The sequence below is a fragment of the Heteronotia binoei genome, chromosome 3 (genome assembly GCF_032191835.1).
Source record: "Heteronotia binoei isolate CCM8104 ecotype False Entrance Well chromosome 3, APGP_CSIRO_Hbin_v1, whole genome shotgun sequence".
NCBI classification, from domain to species: Eukaryota; Metazoa; Chordata; class Lepidosauria; order Squamata; family Gekkonidae; genus Heteronotia; species Heteronotia binoei.
This window is the reverse complement of record NC_083225.1, coordinates 91,453,393-91,473,750: the sequence shown is the minus strand read 5'-3', so window position 1 is coordinate 91,473,750 and position 20,358 is coordinate 91,453,393. Positions and strand designations below refer to the sequence as shown.

The following is a 20,358-nucleotide window of genomic DNA, read 5'->3' as shown; positions in this document are numbered from 1 at the left end:
GCACTATGATTCCTTTATTTAAATGGTAACACTGGATGTTTTCTCTTCTTGGTTTTTGTGCCATAGTTCCTCTTGTATTGTGAAGGAACTCGTTTTACAGAGACCAAGCATCGTATCAGCATGGAGGTGGCAGAATCTAAGGGATTACCTAAACTGAAATATCACCTGTTACCCAGAACCAAAGGCTTCACTACTGCTGTCCAGTGTCTCAGGGGAACAGGTATCTATTTCCATAGCCTTTCTTACAGTGCTAGTAATATGATAATTCAGCACTGTCTTTATAGTTGTTCGCTAGATTTAAAAACAAAATGAGAAAATCTTTATCAATCAGTTATGTTGACATTATTTAAACAGATATATTGTATTTGTAAGTAATCTTAATACATTAATTAGTTCCTCTTTCAATTCAGAGAAATTAATAATGCTACTTAGCACTTCACATTTTTAGGTGATGCGCAAACATTGCCTCATTAGCACTCCCAGCAGGCATGTGAGGTGTGTATATGTGTTATGACACACAGATCAGGCTGTTAAATAGGACAGATGGCTGGCTAAATAGTATTTATGGGTGACGTGCTTTACTATGTCTTGAAAGCTAGCAGTATTAATGCAACGGTACTGTAGATTTGGAGGCTAGAAGGACCTTGCAAGTTGCATTGTCCCTTTCTCCACTGTTGGAAGATCTGTATAACTTTATAACAGTCTTCACCAACATTGCCTTAATTTCTCCTATCTCTCAATGAAGTATTATAAACATCTCTTGTTAAGTATTCACCAACGAGGTCTACAGAGCTATCTTTTGCAACCTGAAATCAATGTGGATTTATGGGACACAACACAATCTGGGAAAATTTAGGTGAGATCTCTGTGTCTCAGTAAAATTAGCAAAAAGCATATTCATACTTCAGTACATATTTAAGCATTGCTTGTTTCGGTGATGTTTACATGGTTGGTACTTAATCTATGAGAGTTTCCACAACACATTGAAAAGTGTTGGAGCTAGGTGGGTGGCCCTCAGGCAGTCACTGTCTTTGATTCAGTTCTCTTTCTTTACAGTGAATCACATCATTGGTCTATCCAGATATTGCCTACTCAGACTGGCAGCAGTTCGCCAGGGTCTCAGTCTTTCAGGCCTTTCATATCACCTCCTACCAGATCTTTTTAACTGGAGATGTCAGGGATTTAACCTGGGATCTCCTGCATGATTAAGCAGATGCTTTGCATCTGAACCACAGCATCTCCCTAAAGAAAGTTAGCCAGTATCAGCTGCTTGGATTATAAAATGCTTCATATAGTTAAAGTGCAAGATTTTCCTTTCAGCAAGTAAAGTCTTTGTGTTCCTCTGAGGAACAAATTTAATATCTGTTCTCTGGAAACTAATTAATTAAAAATAATTTTAGGGTTTTTTTTAAAAAAAAATCTATCAGTTGCTATATGGCTAAAACTGGTAAAGCAGGGATTTGGAAAGATCCTGCTAGAAAGGGGCAAGGGGTGTGTGTGGGGGGGGAGGGGCTTTAAAACGTACCCAGGACGTGACACTAAGACTGTATAAAACTGATTTGATAAAAACCTTGATTGGTGGTTGCAGTGTCTGAATACAGCATGGTGAGATTTGTAGCAGATTTATTTATGCTAATTATTTTTTTTGTGATTGGGGTGGTTTGGCCATTATGGGCACCAGAACTTTTTCTGGTCAGCTGGTGGCCTGCTTTACAACCTGGGCCATGCCAGCCCAATGATGAGATGGATGGCACCTGGCCTGAATGATGATTTAATCATTGTTTAGAATTCAGGTTATTAGAAAAGAAGCAACCATGACTTCGGACATAGTATTGTCTATATTAACTGTGGTTTAAAATTCATGTTGCATAGAAAGTATCCAATTTTGTGTTATGACAGTAAATGAATTCTGAGGAAAAGATGGAGTGTGTACTATATAAATAGGAGTCAAAATTAGAAGAATAAAATACTGCATACAATTGTATTGCAGTGAAGAAGCAGAGTGAGAATCAGTTCTAAAAGTAACATGTTGAGTATAAATGTGTGTAAAAAAGTGGGTTTTGAAGAGAAACATTTTAAATTTTCTATTATAAGATATATTGTAGTCTTCTTTTCTGCATTTTTGTTATATTACCTATTTGCCAAAAGTAACAGTGGGTATGTAAAAATGGTAAAAATATGCACTATTGAGTATGCAGCAATTGTAAAATTAATAATTCAAAAACAGTTATGAAATTTGAAATGTAAAATGTTGAATATAAATGTATCTCAACAGAAGTTAAGTTTTATAATATTTCATAAACAGTGAGCCAAAAACCTTTCCATGTAGTGAACGGGGTGTTGGGGAGAAATATTTTCTATTTCATGCATTTTGTTATATATAACAATATATTAATTACATGTAATCTTTCTTTCTTTTCTATTTTATTACCTCTTAGTTTTTTAAAAAATGAATGAATGAGCCCTGTCTGTCTGAAGCTTGAAATAATAGGTATGTCTTATTTCTTGGAACAGTTTCAGCTGTGTATGATGTGACATTAAACTTCAGAGGAAATAAGAATCCATCCTTATTAGGAATCCTTTATGGGAAGAAATATGAAGCTGATATGTGTGTCAGGTAGGCATGTCATATTGGGGATGAGATGTGTGGCATACATTTGGGTATTGACTCTGTGACCTAAAATGGTGGTGAAGCTTTCATGATTACATAGATTACATAGCATGAGGAGAATCCTTTAAAAAAGAAAAAAAAAGAATACTTGCTCTGGCTGGTTCCTTTATAGGCTTTAAAGTACCTGTGCAGTCCCAAAAAAAGGTTTACATAAAATTCCATACAATTTTGTGGCTGTCTCTTATATATTTGATTTTAAAAATCGAAAAGTATAGTACCATTTTGTAACATGCTGATTATCAGAGGGACTTGAGGAACATAGCTCTCTGAAGACAGATAATAGCATGAGTTTGAATTTCTGGGTTCTTGTTGCCTAGGTTTTTTCATTTAGGCCTAGGGATAGGCACAAACTGGGAAATGGAGGTTCATGGTTTGGGGTTCTCATAATCCCTGAACCTTCAGTGAACTACTTCACTGATGAACCGGTTCATAGTTTGGCCCGCCTCCAGGTTGGACTGGCCCAACTAAGCTCAAAGAGTGATTTCTGAAGGCTTTTATAGACCTTATAGGCCCTTATATGGGCAGGGTCCACCTTTGAATGCAGTCATTTTTCTGACTCTAGAAATCTTTTAATTCTTCCTTTGCTCCAAAATAGACACCATATGGAGACATTACTTCTTTTATTAGAAGATAATAGCAGACCTGCCCCTCTTTTTATACGTGATAGATTTTCACAGCCATTCAAATGGGGTCTAGCTTTTTCTATATATTAGTTACCTGCTTAAAATGAATAGGTTAAGAAGAATTATGGGGTAGAGAGAGAGATTTATAAATACATCTGTTACTCCACAGTATATATGAACAACAGGAGTTTCTTCCATAATGTCTAGCCAATTTAAGTCCACTTGTTGGAACAATGTGAGTGCATTTGTTTGGATCTAAGAGAAGAAATCAGATAAACTCAGTTTTCCCCACAAAACACTGTATTGTTTGTACAAAGCAAAGACAAACAACTTGCATTTTATCTTCCTAACTGGCTCCAAAGAGAACTGTATAGCTACTTAATCTAAATGTTAAGGCTGTGACTGCTCTCTAGTGGCAGATTCATTGCTGTGAAGAACAATGCAGGATTTTCAATGATAGCTTTGTTAAAACTTTTATCAAGAGTTCAGTATAGCTAGTTAGAATTAGGAGTTAATGCTCTCCTGTGAAGGGGACACTAAATAGTTTCAGCCATCAAAGTGTACCTTATAGAATGGATATATGTGCCACTTGGGTCAACTTCATATGTTTTGCAAGCCTTCTGTCTAAACAGAAGGCACTCTGGAGGATCAGCCTCAGATTTGCATAGCCTTTGGGAATGATTCTACTTAATTAGGCTTGCTGTGGAAAACAGTATTATAAAGAAGTTCTTTATATCACTTGGCACTCTAGTTCAGACTGTCATGATAAGAATGGGAGTTGGATGGGTGCAACAAGCGCCTAATAAGCTGTGCCTCAGATCTTCTTCGTGGTCTCTGTGCTTCACACTCATGGGATAGAGCGCCTGCGCCAATCCCCGAATCGGTACCTAAAAAGCCTGGGATTTTTTTGCACTTGGCACCAATGGGCATGCGCAGGCGTCCCAGTGTGCATGCTCACCGGCGCCAGCGCGAGGATCCCGCCAGTTCCTTTCTGACCGCTGGCTGAGAGGATCTCCTTTCGTGTCCCCGATCGGTAAAGTAATCTTAGATTGCTTTTTTCCTGTGGTATATAGCCCGTTTGTTATTTTCTTAGTGTAGTTAGTTGTTAGATAGTTAGTGTTGTTTAAAAAAAAAAAAGTTTGTTGGACTTTCCCTTCAGGGCTCAGTTTTTCCCCCGTGTTTTCCCCCTCAGAGACTTTCCTGGGTGGAGTTTTTTCCTGGGCATCTATGGAAAGACAGGGTTTTTTAAAGAGGTGCCACTCCTGTGGGAAGAAGATTGCCCCCCCCCCACCAATACCATTTTCTCTGTCTCCTTTGTCTGGGCGAGGGCCATCGTGTCGATTCTCGCACGCACTGTCTGAGTTTCTCAAAGCAAACTCGTAAAAATCGAGCGGCGAGGCTTTTGGCGGCTTTGGTCGAGTCGGCACTTCGTCTATCAAAAGATGGCATTGGGCCTGTCGGTACCGATGGGTGAGGCCGCGGCCCCGACGGTCACATCAGCTGAGGCTTCGCCGATCAGGACCAAGATGCTGGTCGAGCGCGGGCGTTCCACGAAACGGCCTTCTGAAGGGTCAGTGGACACCCCAGCAAAAAAGCGTTGGAATGATTCAGGGACCCGATCATCTGCGCCAAAGAAGGTGAAATCAAAGGAGAAGTGGAAGAAGAGACCATCCCGCACTCCTTCACCTTCGCATGAAGCTTCAACATCGACAGCTCCACCGAGGAAGATCTTGGTGTTCCCGCGTCGTAGCCTTTCAGTGTCGAGAGGAAGTGCTTCGCAGCTGCGCCTATCGACATCGGAGCAAGAGATCAACCTGACTCAGCGCTCCCACTCTTCAGGGTCCAGGCATCGCAGTGAGAGCGACTTGGTCTCGGAGGTGGAGGTGTCAGCGCCGATGGAGCCTTCGGCACCAATGGATCAGGCAAGAGGCCGGAGAGAGCTGGAACCGTCTACAGTAGCTCGTCGCTTCCCACTGATTCCACCATGGGAGCAGCGCCAATGGCCTCTTTACGCTTATCCCTACCCACCATACCAATGGTACCCTCCTCGCGAGTTCGCAGACTGGGACCAGCAGTCCGAGGCATCCCATATGTCCAGGCTGTCTGAACACTCTAGACGGCGTCCTTTGGCATCAATCTCTGTCCTGCCTGACAAACGTGGCATGGTAGTGGAGGAAGTCCAACCTCGGTCGTCGGTGTCGATCTGGTCACCTGCCAGAGAGTCAACACCGGTGCTCTCAGAACATTCTCTATGCAGAGAGTCTTCATCGTTGGAATCCAAGGTCGGTACTGATGATCCGGACCGGGCTTTGGAACCTTCACCAATGTCTCATACGGCTGAGGATCTTCTATCTCACCATCGGAGGATCTGAAGTCATACGGGGACTTGGTGAAGAGGATGGCACTCTCCCTCTTGCTTCCAGTGACACAGCCGCAACCCGTTGTAGACGATAATGTGTTCGACATCATGCAGTGGGATACGTCTACAGTGGGTGCCCCGCTGGTGATGAAGGTCATCCTACAGGCAGTGAAGGAGCCCTGGGCGAAGCCTGCTTCTACACCCGTGTCATCGAGAAGGTTGGACCATATGTACCGTGTCCAAGAGTCCGGGGCTGAGTTCCTCTTTACGCACCCAAAGCCAAATTCGGTGGTTGTTTCCTCCTCGTCGAAGGCCCGCAAGGCGCACTCCTCTCCACCAGACAAGGAGGGAAAGAAGCTGGATAACGTCGGGAGGAAGTTCTACTCTGCTGGGGCGCTGGGAGTAAAGGTATCTAACTATGCTGCCTGCATGGCTAGATACCGGTACTCAGTGTGGGAACAACTTACCCCCCTCCTGTCTTCCCTGAGTGAGGAGAAGAGGTCGGCTGCAAAGAAGTTGCAGAAGGAAGGCTTTGCTGTAGCCAGACAACAACTGGCTGCAGCAAAGCACATGGTCGACGTCTCAGCAAGGACCATCACTTCTGCCGTCTGCCTCCGCCGCCACTCCTGGCTCAGATCCACGGCTCTCCAGCAGGACACCAGGGCCTTCGTTGAAGATCTGCCCTTCGAGGGCAAAGGCCTCTTCAGCTCTACCACTGACAATGCGCTCCAGGAAATGGATAAAAGTATAAAAACTTCCAGGAACCTGTGCGTACCGGCATCTTCCAGAGCTGCAAAACAGAGACAGTGGCACAAGCCTTGGGCAAAGAAGCCGTACCAAAAGTTCTCCCCGGAACAGCAGTGGGGACCTCACTCTGTTTAACCTGAGAGTAGGTCCCCATGCAGGGGGAACAACAGAAACCATTATGCTTCAGCACAGACCACCGGCAAGTCCAAGGGCACTCGCCCTCAAAAGCAGGGCCTTTGACTTTCTGCAAGCATGCATCACCGTCCCCTCTTCCCCTTTGTCTATCCACCTCCGCCCATTCCTGTCAGCCTGGGAGTCCATCACTACAGACAGGTGGTCGCTTTCCATCATAGCAGAAGGCTACAAAATAGATTTTGCTCAGATTCCTAACCAATCTGTGGTTATTACCACTCCCCCTTCCCCACCTCTGCTGGTGGAGGTGAGCAGCCTCTTACAGAAACAAGCCATAGAGAGTGTCCCGATGGAGGCCAGGACGGGAGGCTTCTACTCTCGTTACTTCCTGGTTCCCAAGCGGGACGGTGGTCTAAGACCAATCATGGATCTTCGGAATCTGAACAAATTTATTTTGTACCAGAAGTTCAGAATGTCCGCTCTGCAAACGATTCTGCCCCTCATCAACCAAGGGGACTGGATGGCAACTCTGGACCTCAAGGATGCATACTTCCACGTCAGCATCCATCCTGCGTTCAGACGTTTCCTTCAGTTTGCAGTAGGTTCTCAGCGCTTCCAGTTCAAGGCTCTTCCGTTCGGTCTGTCCACTGCACCTTGGGTGTTCACAAAGATGATGAGCGTTGTGGCTGCCCATCTCCGGCTTCAAGGGATAGTCGTCTTTCCATACATCTATGACTGGCTCCTTGTGGCAGAGTCAAAACAGAGTTTGTCATCCCATATTGCCATCAATCTTCGTCTTCTCGACACCTTGGGTCTGCAGGTCAATTTGGAGAAATCACATTTTACTCCATCAAGGACAGTTCAGTTCATAGGGGCTTTGCTGGATACGAACTTCATCACGCGTTTCTGCCTCAGCAGTGAGCGATGGACATTATCAACCTTGTCGAACTTCTGCGGAGTCGAAAGTGGGGCACGGCGCAGCAGCTGCAGTGGATGCTGGGGCTGATGGCGGTAACTACAAGCGTGCTGCTCTTTGCGAAGCTGAGAATGAGAGGCCTACAGCTTTGGTTTCTTTGTCAGTTTCGCCCGTTAAGGGACTCACATCAAAAGAGGTTTGTAATTCCACCTGTAACCCTTCAAACACTGCAGTGGTGGAAGTCAAAGGACAACATTTGTCAGGGAGCTCCCTTCCATCTACCTGCACCAACTGTGACTATCATAACAGACGAGTCTTTATGAGGTTGGAGGGCCCACATGGACGATCTGTGTGTGGGGGGTCCTTGGCTTTTGAAATTGACTCACTGCCACATAAATTACTTGGAACTGCTGGCAGTTCACTTTGCTCTTCGGTCTTTCCGCCCCATGGTGGTGGGGAAGATTGTTGCTCGGCTAACAGACAATACCACTGCCCTGTGTTACATCAACAGGCAGGGAGGGACAGTCTCTTGACGGCTTTGTGCGCTGGCGCTGGATCTGTGGTTGGAGTGCCTGGACCACAACATCTTTGTGAAGGCAGTGCATCTCCTAGGGGTCCTCAACTTGCAAGCAGACTCCCTCAGCAGGGATGTGGCTTCCCCGCATGAGTGGGAGTTACAGTGGCGCTTCCTTCAACCCATGTTTCAGCTCTGGGGGTATCCTCAGGTGGATGTCTTTGCCGCAGCTGAAAACCGGAAGTGTCCTCTGTTTTGCTACAGAGGGGGCTCAGATCCAGAGTCATTGGGGGACGGTCTGCTGTTCCCGTGGAAAGGTTGGTTCCTTTATTTGTTCCCACCTCTGCCACTACTGACGAAGGTGGTCAACAAGATAGCAAGAGAGAGACCATGCTGTATCCTGGTGACTCCCTGGTGGCCTTGCCAGAACTAGTTCCCGATCCTGCTCCAATTGGCGAGGGAGGCCTTCTACCAGTTTCTGGCGGAACCGGACCTTGTGTCATCTCGGGACAGTCATGTACTCCATCACAACATGCCCCACCTGAAGTTGACAGCATGGTTCATCGACCCTGTGGGTTCTCTAGCAGAGTCCAACATGTTTTTTTGAACAGCAGGAAACTTTCTACCCGCGCTTCTTATGATAGGAAGTGGTGGAGGTTTCTGCAGTTCTTAGTTGATCCCTCAGTTTCACCCCAAAGGGTGGGATTGTTGGTAATTTTTGAGTTTTTGTTATCTCTAGTGGATGCTGGCCTTGTTTTTTATTCCATCAAGGTTTATTTGGCAGCAATTTCTGCGTTCCATTAACCAGTTGAGGGGCGCTCTGTTTTTGCGCACCCTCATCCTAAGAGGTTTTTGAAGAGTTTGCTTAGGCTTCATCCTCCATCGAGATCGCCCCCACAGTTGTGGGATTTGACTTTAGTGTTGGACAGGCTGACTCAACGTCCTTTTGAGCCAGTGGCCACATGTTCCTTATAGCTTCTATCTTGGAAGACTGCTGTTTTGGTAGCCATCACATCAGCACGCCGTGCAGGGGAGCTCACAGCTATGCGTTGTGACTACCCATATCTAGTTTTTCAGGAGGCTGGAGTGTCGTTAGCTCCTGATATTTCTTTTCTCCCCAAGGTGGTTTCTCAGTTCCACCTCAACTTAGAAGTTTGGTTGCCCACTTTTCATCCTACGCCTTCCTCAGATGAGAAACATAGGTTGCATGCTCTAGATGTGAAGCGTGCTTTATTGTTTTATTTAAGTCGCTTCAAGAGTTTTCGTGAGGACCAGCAGCTTTTTGTTTCTTATGCTGCTCCTAAGTTAGGTTCCAGGATCTCATCTCAGTGGCTTTCAAAATGGCTCACTGAGACTATTAAACTGTGTTATTTGTTGGCAAAGAAGCCATTACCTGGGCCTATTCGCAGACACTCTACAAGAGCGATGGTGACGTCGGTGGCGTTCCTGAGAGGCGTGTCCATGACGGACGTTTGCAAGGCTGCCACCTGGTCCTCTCCGCATGCCTTTATGAAGCACTACGTGCTGGACATGCATGCTCAGCAGAGGACTCGTCTGGGAGCTGCGGTGCAGCAAGCTGTCTCTTCTGGTTGACCATCTTCCTGCCTCCAGGTATGTCTTGCTTGCTAATCTCCCATGAGTGTGAAGCACAGAGACCACAAAGAAGATAGACAGGTTGCTTACCTGTAACTGTAGATCTTCGAGTGGTCATCTGTGCATTCACACTACCCGCCCTCCTTCCCCACTGCTGATGGTCTCCCTCCAGTAGGGGCTTCCAGCAGTCAGGAAGAAACTAACGGGATCCTCGCGCCAGCACCGGCGAGCATGCGCACTGGGACGCCTGTGTATGCCCGTTGGTGCCGAGCGCAAAAAAATCCCGGGCTTTTTAGGTACCAATTTGGGGATCGGCGCAGGCGCTCTATCCCATGAGTGTAAATGCACAGATGACCACTCGAAAATCTACAGTTACAGGTAAGCAACCTGTCTTTCTCTAAAAACAATTGAGAGCATGGTCACTAGTGCTTTGTTTTGCTACTTCTGCTCTGTTAGAACTACTCAGTCTCATTACAGTGTCGTAGACAGCACAAGAGACTGAAGATCATGTATGATGAAGCACACAGTTTGTGGCTAGAAAGTAGATGAGAAAATACATGGAAGAGAGTTGCATTGGGGCTTGAAAATAAAGTAGGAGGAATGATGAAATTTTTGGCAGTTGCCAAAACTTCAGCCAATATGGCTGAAAAGTAAAAAATGAGAAATTCAGCATGTTGGATCTGGTATCAGAAATGTGGGGGAGGCATTTAAGAGTTCAGGGTTCTGAAGTGTGCTAGTTCCTGCTATATCCTGTGTAGCAGCATGAATGTACATATTCTATTCTAATAAAATCTCTTTGAACAAACTAGGAGGTTTCCTCTTGAAGATATCCCTTTGGATGAGAAGGAAGCAGCAAACTGGCTTCATAAACTTTACCAGGAAAAGGTGAATATTTTGTTTGTTTAAAAAGTCTTACAGAACAAAATATTAAGGAAATGAACTGTCAACAGAAGACAGCACTTCTAAGCACAAGCAATTTTTAAAAAATGATAATTGAGTGATGAGTATGCTTCCTACTTGGAAGGCAGATTTTTAAAAATCAATGTCTTTTTAAAAATGAGGTTGTTTAAATTTCCTTTAATAATCTATACAATCTTGTGTAATATCATTCTTTATAGAGAGCAGTATTTTGTAGGAAAGAGGCCAAAACTGTTTTTGCAACAGTCATATCACTTGCTCTACAACAGTGGCTCTTAAGAGGGGCCACAAGGCTTCTCTGGGAGCCATGTACAAATTTGGGGGGGAGGGGTGGTGACAGGGCATTAAGATCTGTTGAGGGCAAATGTGGGCAGTCAGGATTTTTGGCAGTCTCTTCTTGCTAGTTACAGGTTTCCGACAGCAAACAAAGGAGAGTTGTGTTATACTTTTGCCACGCACTGAAGACCAGTTCCCATAACCTTCCCCAGATCCTTTAGAAAGGTGTCACACAGCAAATAGAAATCAAGCCTATCATGAAGAAGCTGGCTGATGGCTATCAGGCCCTAAGATCTGTGTATTATATGTATATATCATAAACCAACCTATTATAAATAATGTTGTCTTGCTTGGAGATAAACTATGACAAGCTTGGAGATAAACTACTTCCAAGTGGGGGGGAGGGGAGTGAAAGGGGGTCACTGAAATTGTTTCCAATTTAAATGCCTTCTCAGTTCACTTGTGAGTTGTGCAGCAGCAGCAGCATGGTTTGCAAAAACCATTTAAAGGGATTACTTTAAATGGTTTTCGCAAGCTGTGCCATGGCGGCCCCGGTGTGTGTGTGCTGACACAAACTCAACCAGGAAGGTTCGTGGTTAATTTGTGAGCACTTGATGGTATGAACCAAGGTTTGCAAACCAGTTAATCAGTTTGTGATTAACTTTGGTTTGCAATTCGACACATCACATCAGTGGAAACTGAAAGGTACTAGTTACTATTGTGAACTGTATGTAGCTCTTAAGTCAATGGGGAAATACTTTGATTAAAGCTCAATTGTTTTTGGCCTGATCATCTTCATTGTGGCTTCTTAGCGGAAGCAAGCCTTCGACTGAAGGTGGATTCTCATGGTAACAACAGCTTCATACAGGAAGAAATGCTGCCAAAAAACTATGAAAAGCAAAACTTTCTTAGCATCCAAGCATCCTTTCTTTGGGTGGAGTGCAGCTCAGACATACAGTTTCTTGGGTCCAAAGCCCCAAACTTCCTTTCACTTGAGTCCAGGTTCCAGATGGATAAAACTTAAGCTTTTTGGCCTCTTTTGCTATAAGTCCAACCCAATGCCCCTGCTCTCCAAACTTACCGAAGTGAGATTTGTGGTGGGGAGGGTACAAGGCAGCTGTACACCTCAGACCTGAATGTGCTGCAAGCAAGGGCAGCAATATCCACTGAAACTGAGTCAGTGGCTGTGATCATACACACCAAATAATGCACTTTCCAACTGGATTTTGCCAGTTCACACTGTAAAATCCAGTTGGAAAGTGCACTGAAAGTGGATGGAAAGTGCATTATTTAGTGTGTGTGACCACAGCCAGCATGTAGCAGCTTCCAGATCCAAAACTGGAGTCCTGTAGCTCTCTCTCTGTCACACATTGATAAGTTTTTGAAAAGGGGAGTTGGGTTTAGAGAGCGTTTGCAGTGGTGATGAGTGGCAAAGAGGCATTGCAGGGCCCCACTGGAACCATGACAGGATCTAGTTTTGAATGGATCAGAATTAAAATGATTTTTTCAAACACCCATAAGCCTTCTTTAAAATAAATGTATTATAACTGTGCCCATTCTTAATTGGGCTAGAAGAAATTGTGTATCATTAATCATAACTGCCAGTGAATGCCAGTTGTAAATTTATTACCTGACAACTATCACACTGGAGGATGGCTTTTTATGTTCTGCTGAAGTAGAATCCATTCCACGGGGAGGAATAATAGTGACTTAGGCATATTAAGTGATGCCTCAATTTATGTGAGCAATGTGAACTTGGTATTAGATCACATTCTGCTTTTCAAGAAATAACACACATTTTATTATATTTATCCCCTGGACCACACGCTTGTTAACTCTGGTTGCTTTGTTGGCATCCTGTCACTGAAATACCCCAAAATAGTGCAAGATCTGCAAATGCAGAAGAAGAGAGCACAAACAATGAATGAGGAAGGGATTGAGGCTGACTGCAGAAAGAAATATAGCAGTGACTGTTGTTAAAATCATGATTCAATATAAAATACTAATCTTTCTCAGCAACTATTGTTACTTTGTCCCAGAGGCAGGCCTGTACAACAGTATATATAAACTTTGAAATCTGTAAAATCTTTTAAGTATTATCTGAGCACAACGCATGGATTTCTTTATATCTTTTCTTCCTCCCTCTCTCTCTGCAAGGATGCTTTACAAGAGAAGTATAATCAAGAAGGTGTATTTCCTGGGCAGCAATTCAAACCTCCCAGAAGATCTTGGACTCTCCTGAACTTTCTTTTCTGGGCCACAATTCTCCTGTCTCCTCTTTTCAAATTTGTTTTTGGAATTTTTGCAAGTGGATCACCCCTCCTGATTCTTGCATTCCTGGGCTTTGTTGGAGCAGGTAATAAAACCAATGAAGGGTGGGATTCTTTATCTCACAGAGCTAAAGTACATGTGTGTAAAAGAGAGGCAGCAGCATCCTGCGGTGCAATCAGACACCAGTGTTACTCACCAACATGACAAATGCTCAGTTTAATGAGGGGCAGGGGGAATGTGCTTGTTACATTCAGGTCTTATTTATTATTTGTTTGGTTTCTCTGGATTAGATGGGTTGTTATATCTAATAGTTAGCCCTTTGAGAAACCCACTCACAGTCTGAATGGGTAGCCATGTTAACCCATTCAACAGTCAGAGCTCACATCATCAGATGCACATCTTCGCATTCATCTGAGCCAGCTCTGATTCATGAAAGCTCATGCTGGATTACCTTGGGTAGTATTTAAGGTCCCACTGCCTGCCTGTTTTATTTCACTCTCTTTTTTATCATGTAGAATTTTCTTTCCCAGTCTCCAGGGTCTTAGTGTGACTTAAAATATATATATTATCTTTGTTACAGCTCTAATAAGAGAGTCATAACTTGCCTAAGGCTATCAGGTGACTACTGTGGCATCTTCCCTGGTCAAATCTAATTCAGCCACAACAGCATCCAAATTTCAATTTATATATTGTGCTTCCCTGAGTTCATAGGCTCAGGGTGGTTAACAACAACAAAAAGTACAATATAAAACCAGATTTTAAACAGTCAAGTTAAAATTAAAGAGCATTGCATGGCAATAAATAAATACAGTATGTATTACTGTCCCACTAGCAGGAGAAAGCAAAGTGGAGGTGGGGGGAGAGAGTGCCAGATAACATGGTACCCATTGCTGTCATCAACCAAAAGCCTGGTGGAACAGCTCTGCCTTACATGCCTTGTGGAACTGCATTAGGTCCCACAGGGGATGGATGTTATCTGGCAGAGAGTTCCACCAGGTAGGAGCCAGAGCTGAAAGGGCCCTGGCTCTGGTCAAGGACAGCCAGATGTCTTTAGGGCTAGGAATCACCACTAGATTATTTCCAGTGGAGTGTAGAGCTCTTTAGAGGACATACTAGAGGAGGCGGTCCCTGAAAATAAACAGCTCCCAGACTGCTCAAGGCCTTAAAGGTCATTACCAAAACCTTGAACCTGACCTGGTACTCAACTGGGAGCCAGTACAGTTGGTGTAGCTCAGGTTGAATATGTGCAGTCCAAGGTGACCCAGTCATGACCCATGCTGCTGTGTTCTGAACCAGCTGAAGTTTCCAGATCAGTCTCAAGGGCAGGCCAGTGTAGAGTGACTTTCTTCAGAACATCTTTGCATTCCTATTGTTTCTTCAGTGGGATTTGTATATATCAATGATGCTCCCCGACTTAAGGTAGCCATGGCTGGCCACAGCAGAGGAAGAAAATGAGCAAAAGCTCTGCCGATCACATCATCCCAGCCCTCCTCAGGCTCCTCCCCTCAAATCTCCAGGTATTTCCCAGTCCAGATCTGGCAACTCTACTTGAGATTCTCATCTTTCAGATTGCCACCTAAGACAGCATTAAGCAAGCTTGTGGCTTTAATAAATGAACTGACAACAAAATGAATCTCTCATTTGTATCTTTGCAGTATTAACATTTTAGATAGTCACTCTGCTTTTATTTTCTCTTGAAGGACAAAATCCTTCTTTTTGAATTCACTGTGGTGCTTTGTATACCATGAACACTGCATTACTGTTCATACTGTTTATAAACTGTTTGTGAGGGCTGGAGTGAAGTGATCAGCACAGCTTTTGCTCATTTTCTTCCTCTGCTCTGGCCAGCCATGGCTACCCGAAGTCTGGAAGCATCATTGCTGTTTACAAATCCCACTGGAGAAACAATAGGAATGCAAAGATGTTCTGAAGAAAGTACAAACTGGGAAAAGAAGGTTTGAGTTTGGCAGGAGAAAGGAAAGATATACATTCATTTCTATTATTGGAGCTTGCTTTCGAATATTCGTTATTTACAGACATCTACTGCTGGTGATAGTGACCAAAGTTCTGATTAGACCTGTATTAAGGGCATTAGAGAACACTTCAATCATTGGATGCTTCTGGACGCATGACTTGTTGGAGTCATCTGAGATGCTTGATCACTGTATTATATTTAGGACACTTTCAATCTTCTTTTCTCCATACAATACTGACCCAAAGTGGCATACAATGTACAAAACACACAAAAGGCAATCAGATACGCAAAACAAGCCAATTTCACAATTATTACTTGCGACTGACAAACAAATGTATAAGGTAGGAGAAGCTAGCAACAACTCTGCCCTTGATGAAACGGATTCTCCCCAAGCAGGCAGGCATTCATTTCCTTCCCTCCTTCTAGAAGGAGATGAACATAAGAACATAAGAGAAGCCATGTTAGATCAGGCCAGTGGCCCATCCAGTCCAACACTCTGTGTCACACAGCGGCCAAAAAAATTATATATATATATATATATATATATATATATATATATATATATATATATATATATATATATATATATATATATATATATATATATATATATATATATATATATATATATATATATATATATATATACATACACACACATGCACACACACATATACACACTGTGGCTAATAGCCACTGATGGGCCTCTGCTCCATATTTTTATCTAACCCCCTCTTGAAGGTGGCTATGCTTGTGGCCGCCACCACCTCCTGTGGTGGAAGGGCAGAGCAAGTGGAAACAGCTTTATCCTTGAGGAAACTGTCTCTCTTCAAGGAGGCAGGCACTGACTTCCCTGTATGTGTGTATGTACAAGCTGAAAGTACAGAACAGCCACAGGTTCAGCAGAGATTTTTCCACTCACACAGCTGCATAATTGGATTCAACCTGATACACATGTACGTGGCCCAGGTATCCAATGTTGTCAAGCTGGCATTTTTTCAATTTTGCCAAGTCAGGCAGCTGAACCCTCTTCCTCTTACCACAACCTAGTCACTGTAATCCATTGAACAGTCACCTCCAGGCTGGATTACTGTAACTTGCTCTAAGTGGCCCTACTCTTGAGGCTGACCCAGAAACTCCAGCTGGTACAGCTGCTAACCTGGGTCCTCACAGGGACTCTGTGCACAGCTCACATATGTCCCATGCTGTGGGAGCTGCATGGGAGTACTGGATCAGGTTCAGGGTGATGGTGCTAACCTTTAAGGCCCTTAATAGCCAGGGGCCCATGTACTTTTGGGACTGACTCTCCTGGTATACCCCCAAGAGAGCCTTGCACTCTGGTAAACAACTGCTGGTGGTCCCTGGCCCAAGAGACATCTGACTGTCCTCAACCGGGGCCTTATCTGCTCTGGCCCCAACCTGGTGGAACTCCCTGTCAAATTCCATCCAGGCCCTGCAGGACCTATTAAATAAATGTGCTTGCAACAGATTTTCTGTGCTTTTGATTTATATTGTAGCACTGATGAATTGTAGAATAACTCCTGAAATAACTGTGTGACCTTTCTTTTTCCTATTTTAAAGCTTCCTTTGGAGTTCGTAGACTTATAGGAGTAACAGAAATAGAAAAAGGCTCCAGCTATGGCAACCAAGAATTCAAGAAAAAGAAATAATTTTACAGTTACAGTTCCAAACACTTAACAAGACTATGGTATCAAATTAACTTCACTGAAAGAAAGACACTTAGAAAACTTATCTTCTTTTCTTATTAACTGATAACTAATAATACTTGAGCCAAGACTGAAGAAAATGGAAGATTCAAGAGAAGAGGAAACAGTTGACTACTTACCTGCCTAAGGATACCTGTATTCATGGTTTTGGGGAGAAAATGAGCTAAAAACAACCATTTTCTGCTTTGTGAGGGGTGGAGGATGGAACTAATGGGTGGAGCTATATACACCTTCAGGTAACTGGTTTGTCTTTCAAGAGTGCAACGTTCGCTTTGCAAGAAGAGCCACTGAATTTCCTCTTGCTAAAATTATTTTTTTCCAAATTCTTAGTGTCTTTTTTTTAATGCATATAACTGCAGCAAAACACAATGTCCTGTTAATTTAAGCTGTTCCTTGGGGAGGAAGCCAACTGGAAAATTTTGTAGAATTTTTAGGTAATTTCTATTAACTTCCAAAAGAAAATGGATAATGAAATTTTGTGGGCCAAGTCCTTTACTAATAAGCACATTCTTTAGACCAGACTTGACTAGTATGAATATAGTTTTAACTGTTTTTCGCCCCCTTCATCTTGTGTGTTCCAGTAAAAAACTGGAACATGCTATAGTTCAGTTTCCAACATATATCTAGGACTGTTTTCAAAAGTTATATCCTGGCATTTGGATTTATGTGACCTGAGCGATTCAGTCCCCTCGCCTTGATGTTTCTTCCAAAGATCTACTCTTAGCTTCCTGCATGGCTTATGATAAAAATAGCCTCAACCAGCACTGGGATAGGGAAAATACCTTGTTTTTGAAAATAATAAAAGAAGCATACACACAAAATAGTACACATTGAGTACTATACTTCCAGGGCTGCAGTCTTAAACGTGGTTACCTGAAATAATTTTCATCTGAAATCCAGTGGATTTTCAGGTAAATGTCTGGAATGTCATTTACTGCTTAGCACAACATATGAACCCCCTAATCAGCAGCCACTTCAGTGCTTTCTGAAGTCTTTAATATCTGAACTTCTGATAGTTCAGTTTTCTGTGTACTGTTATATGGATTAGTGAGTATACGTACAGGAACTGCACATGAACAGACTGCTGTTTTGTTTGTTTTAAAAGGGGCTATTTGTAACTCTGTGGCAGTGGCATGTACCTTCTTCCAGTACAGGGATAAACTTCTGCTCTCAGCTTCAGACCAGAAAAATCTGTGGACTCTAGGAATAGAGTTAAAAGCTGAACTAGCTGTGCTTTTTCTTAAGATGTGATAATTAACGCACACTTTGTTATTGAAGAGAAGATTTCAATTGTATAAAATCACTGATTTCCTTTCTCTCATATATCCAAGGGTAAATGCATACTATTACTTTACCTAATACATGTTGCATTTTTATACCTGTAGGAGCTCATTTAAGAGTTTTCAAAATATGTTTGTTTGCTTACTACTTTAAGTAGTGGGAAAATTATTTGTGGGAATGGCTTGTCTTTGCTTTCTCATGTATCTGCCCTGGGATTTCTAAATGAAAAGTTTGTTAAAGTTGTCTTATGGGCAGGGATCAAAATTACTGATAGGCATGCATGGGAGAGAATGGTATGTTGAAAACCAGTTCATATAGCTGGTTTGTCTCTTCTGCTCTCACAGTTCCTGTGGCAGATGTTAGATTTCTAGCTGAACAGGTGCTTGATTCTTCAGCAGATGTGGCAGCAAAAGCTCCAACTGCATGCAGATCTATCCACATGTATTATTAACTTTCAAAATACTTTTGTCTGCTACTTGCCATTTTGAAGTCTGGAAAAATGTATACTGTGGATCACAACCCGTAGTGTCCCATCTGTTTTTGTTGGACCATTCTCCCATCAAAAGATTGCACTATCAATCCCAAAATAGGCAAACTGTGCTGCCTGAGAGGCAATGAAATCTACCTGTACTCTAAGGATGGACAGCTGTTATTAACTTCATTAGAAGTTGAAAATGTACTTCTTGAAGGATGGGCAAATTCCAGCCATGACTGTGTTTTATAATTCAGTGGATATTTTCTGCTTTTTGTTTTGTTTTTAAACCAAGCTATCCAGCTGAACAAATAAGCCTCTACTTTTCTCTGATTTCTAACCAGAGGACAAGCAGACTTGCTTTTTAAAAAATACTTAGTAAATAATTTTTGCTTGTTGGAAAGGGGGTTTTTTGTTTTGTTTTTTAAAGATGCTGTATAATTGCTTTCTGAAGATGATGTTTGAATATGTGTTAATTGCACTCAGTATCAAAAACAAAGCAGGGCTTGTAAAGGAGGAAGATGCTTAGCTATGTGTACAATTTTATGTGAACAAAGCATTTATTATGGATGGAATGTGAAATGTTAACAATTTAGTGGGGCAGGGATGGTGGTGGTGGTGGTTGAGCAGGAAGAGGTTGCAAGAAAAGACAGAGCATATAAAATCTTTTTAATGGGTGTCCAGTCTCCACTCTGTACAGAACAACTCCTGTTGAAAGCTAATGGGAGTAATGCATGTACATTTTGGGGAGAAAAATCAGATTAATTTCCTCTGTTTTATTTTCATATCATGAAAAATCATTTTGTTTTAAAAGAATAGTAAAGTATACACATTTAATTTGTTTGCAATTCTAGAAAGACATATCAATTTTGAAAACTGAAGTGTACAGTATTGCACAATATAGTACATGACAGCTCATCTTTTTGGCTTGAACTTTGGTTTGTCTCTTCAAATAGGTTTTTAAAATAAATATGCAGAGTGCATATGAAAGAATATTATTGGAAATAGCAGTAAGTGTGTCTCATAAAGAATATCAAGTGGTTTGGACTGAAACAGTAAGCATAGATTTTATACCTTACACTATTTTCTTCTGGTTTAATAGAACATAGCTTGTATATTTGACTACCAAGCCCTTTGAGAGCAATAATAAACAAATATATCATGAGCTTTCTTTTTGTTGTTTTCATTATTCATTTTTAATGATCATTAGAGCATGGTCATGTATACTCTTTCTCTTTATTGTAAGTGCTCCGAGGTCTGGGGATGTGCCCAGAAGAACTGATTATAGCAGCCCCTGTCCTGTGCTGTCTACTGTTTTTAAAAACTTTCCTCAGTTTCAAAAGGAGGGTTGCAATGTAACTTTGGGAAGAAAGGGGAGAAGAGCTGCTGGTCAAAAAAATGCTTTTAACCCCTTTCTTCCTCCCCGTTCTCTTCTCCTTGGGTCTACCAAGCTAGTTGTGCAAGTCTTTGGATCCAGGCCATTGACCACAAGTTACCCTGTCATTAGGTGTACATAATTTGCTGCCCTTGTTATGGGCGTTATCTGTTGCATTGTGACCATTACCTTTAATGAGCATGGTAGACTTCCATCTAGCAACAGAACTTTCCTCATAAACATTCTAAAAATATCTCAGTCATAATTAAAAAAAAACATGTTATATCTTACTGAGAGAATACACAATACAATAAAAACTAACAATAAAATTAGTAGTAGAGTGAAAATAAGATGATAAAAAGTCAGCACAGAATTGGCAGTAGTACTATACTAACAACAGTTGTGTCACAATTGCCCCAGGACAATGGGATTTTCGAGGAATAGATGAGCAGAGGTGTTTTGCCATTGCTATCCTCTACATAGCAACTCCAGTCTTCCTTGGTGGTTT

At 42.5% G+C, this 20,358-nt stretch overlaps 1 protein-coding gene across 2 annotated transcripts in view; it reads left to right on the top strand.

Annotated features, from left to right (window-relative positions):
- Positions 1-19,640, top strand: part of AGPAT3 (1-acylglycerol-3-phosphate O-acyltransferase 3) — a 155,510-nt gene extending 135,870 nt beyond the window's left edge. For both annotated transcript variants that reach the window (XM_060234184.1, XM_060234186.1), the window contains exons 5-9: positions 67-220; positions 2,515-2,617; positions 10,365-10,440; positions 12,907-13,105; positions 16,577-19,640. In XM_060234184.1, the coding sequence (XP_060090167.1) occupies positions 67-220; positions 2,515-2,617; positions 10,365-10,440; positions 12,907-13,105; positions 16,577-16,665 (621 nt within the window). In that variant the 3' untranslated portion in view covers positions 16,666-19,640. The remainder of the gene's footprint in view (positions 1-66; positions 221-2,514; positions 2,618-10,364; positions 10,441-12,906; positions 13,106-16,576) is intronic.
- Positions 19,641-20,358: the final 718 nt, after the last annotated feature.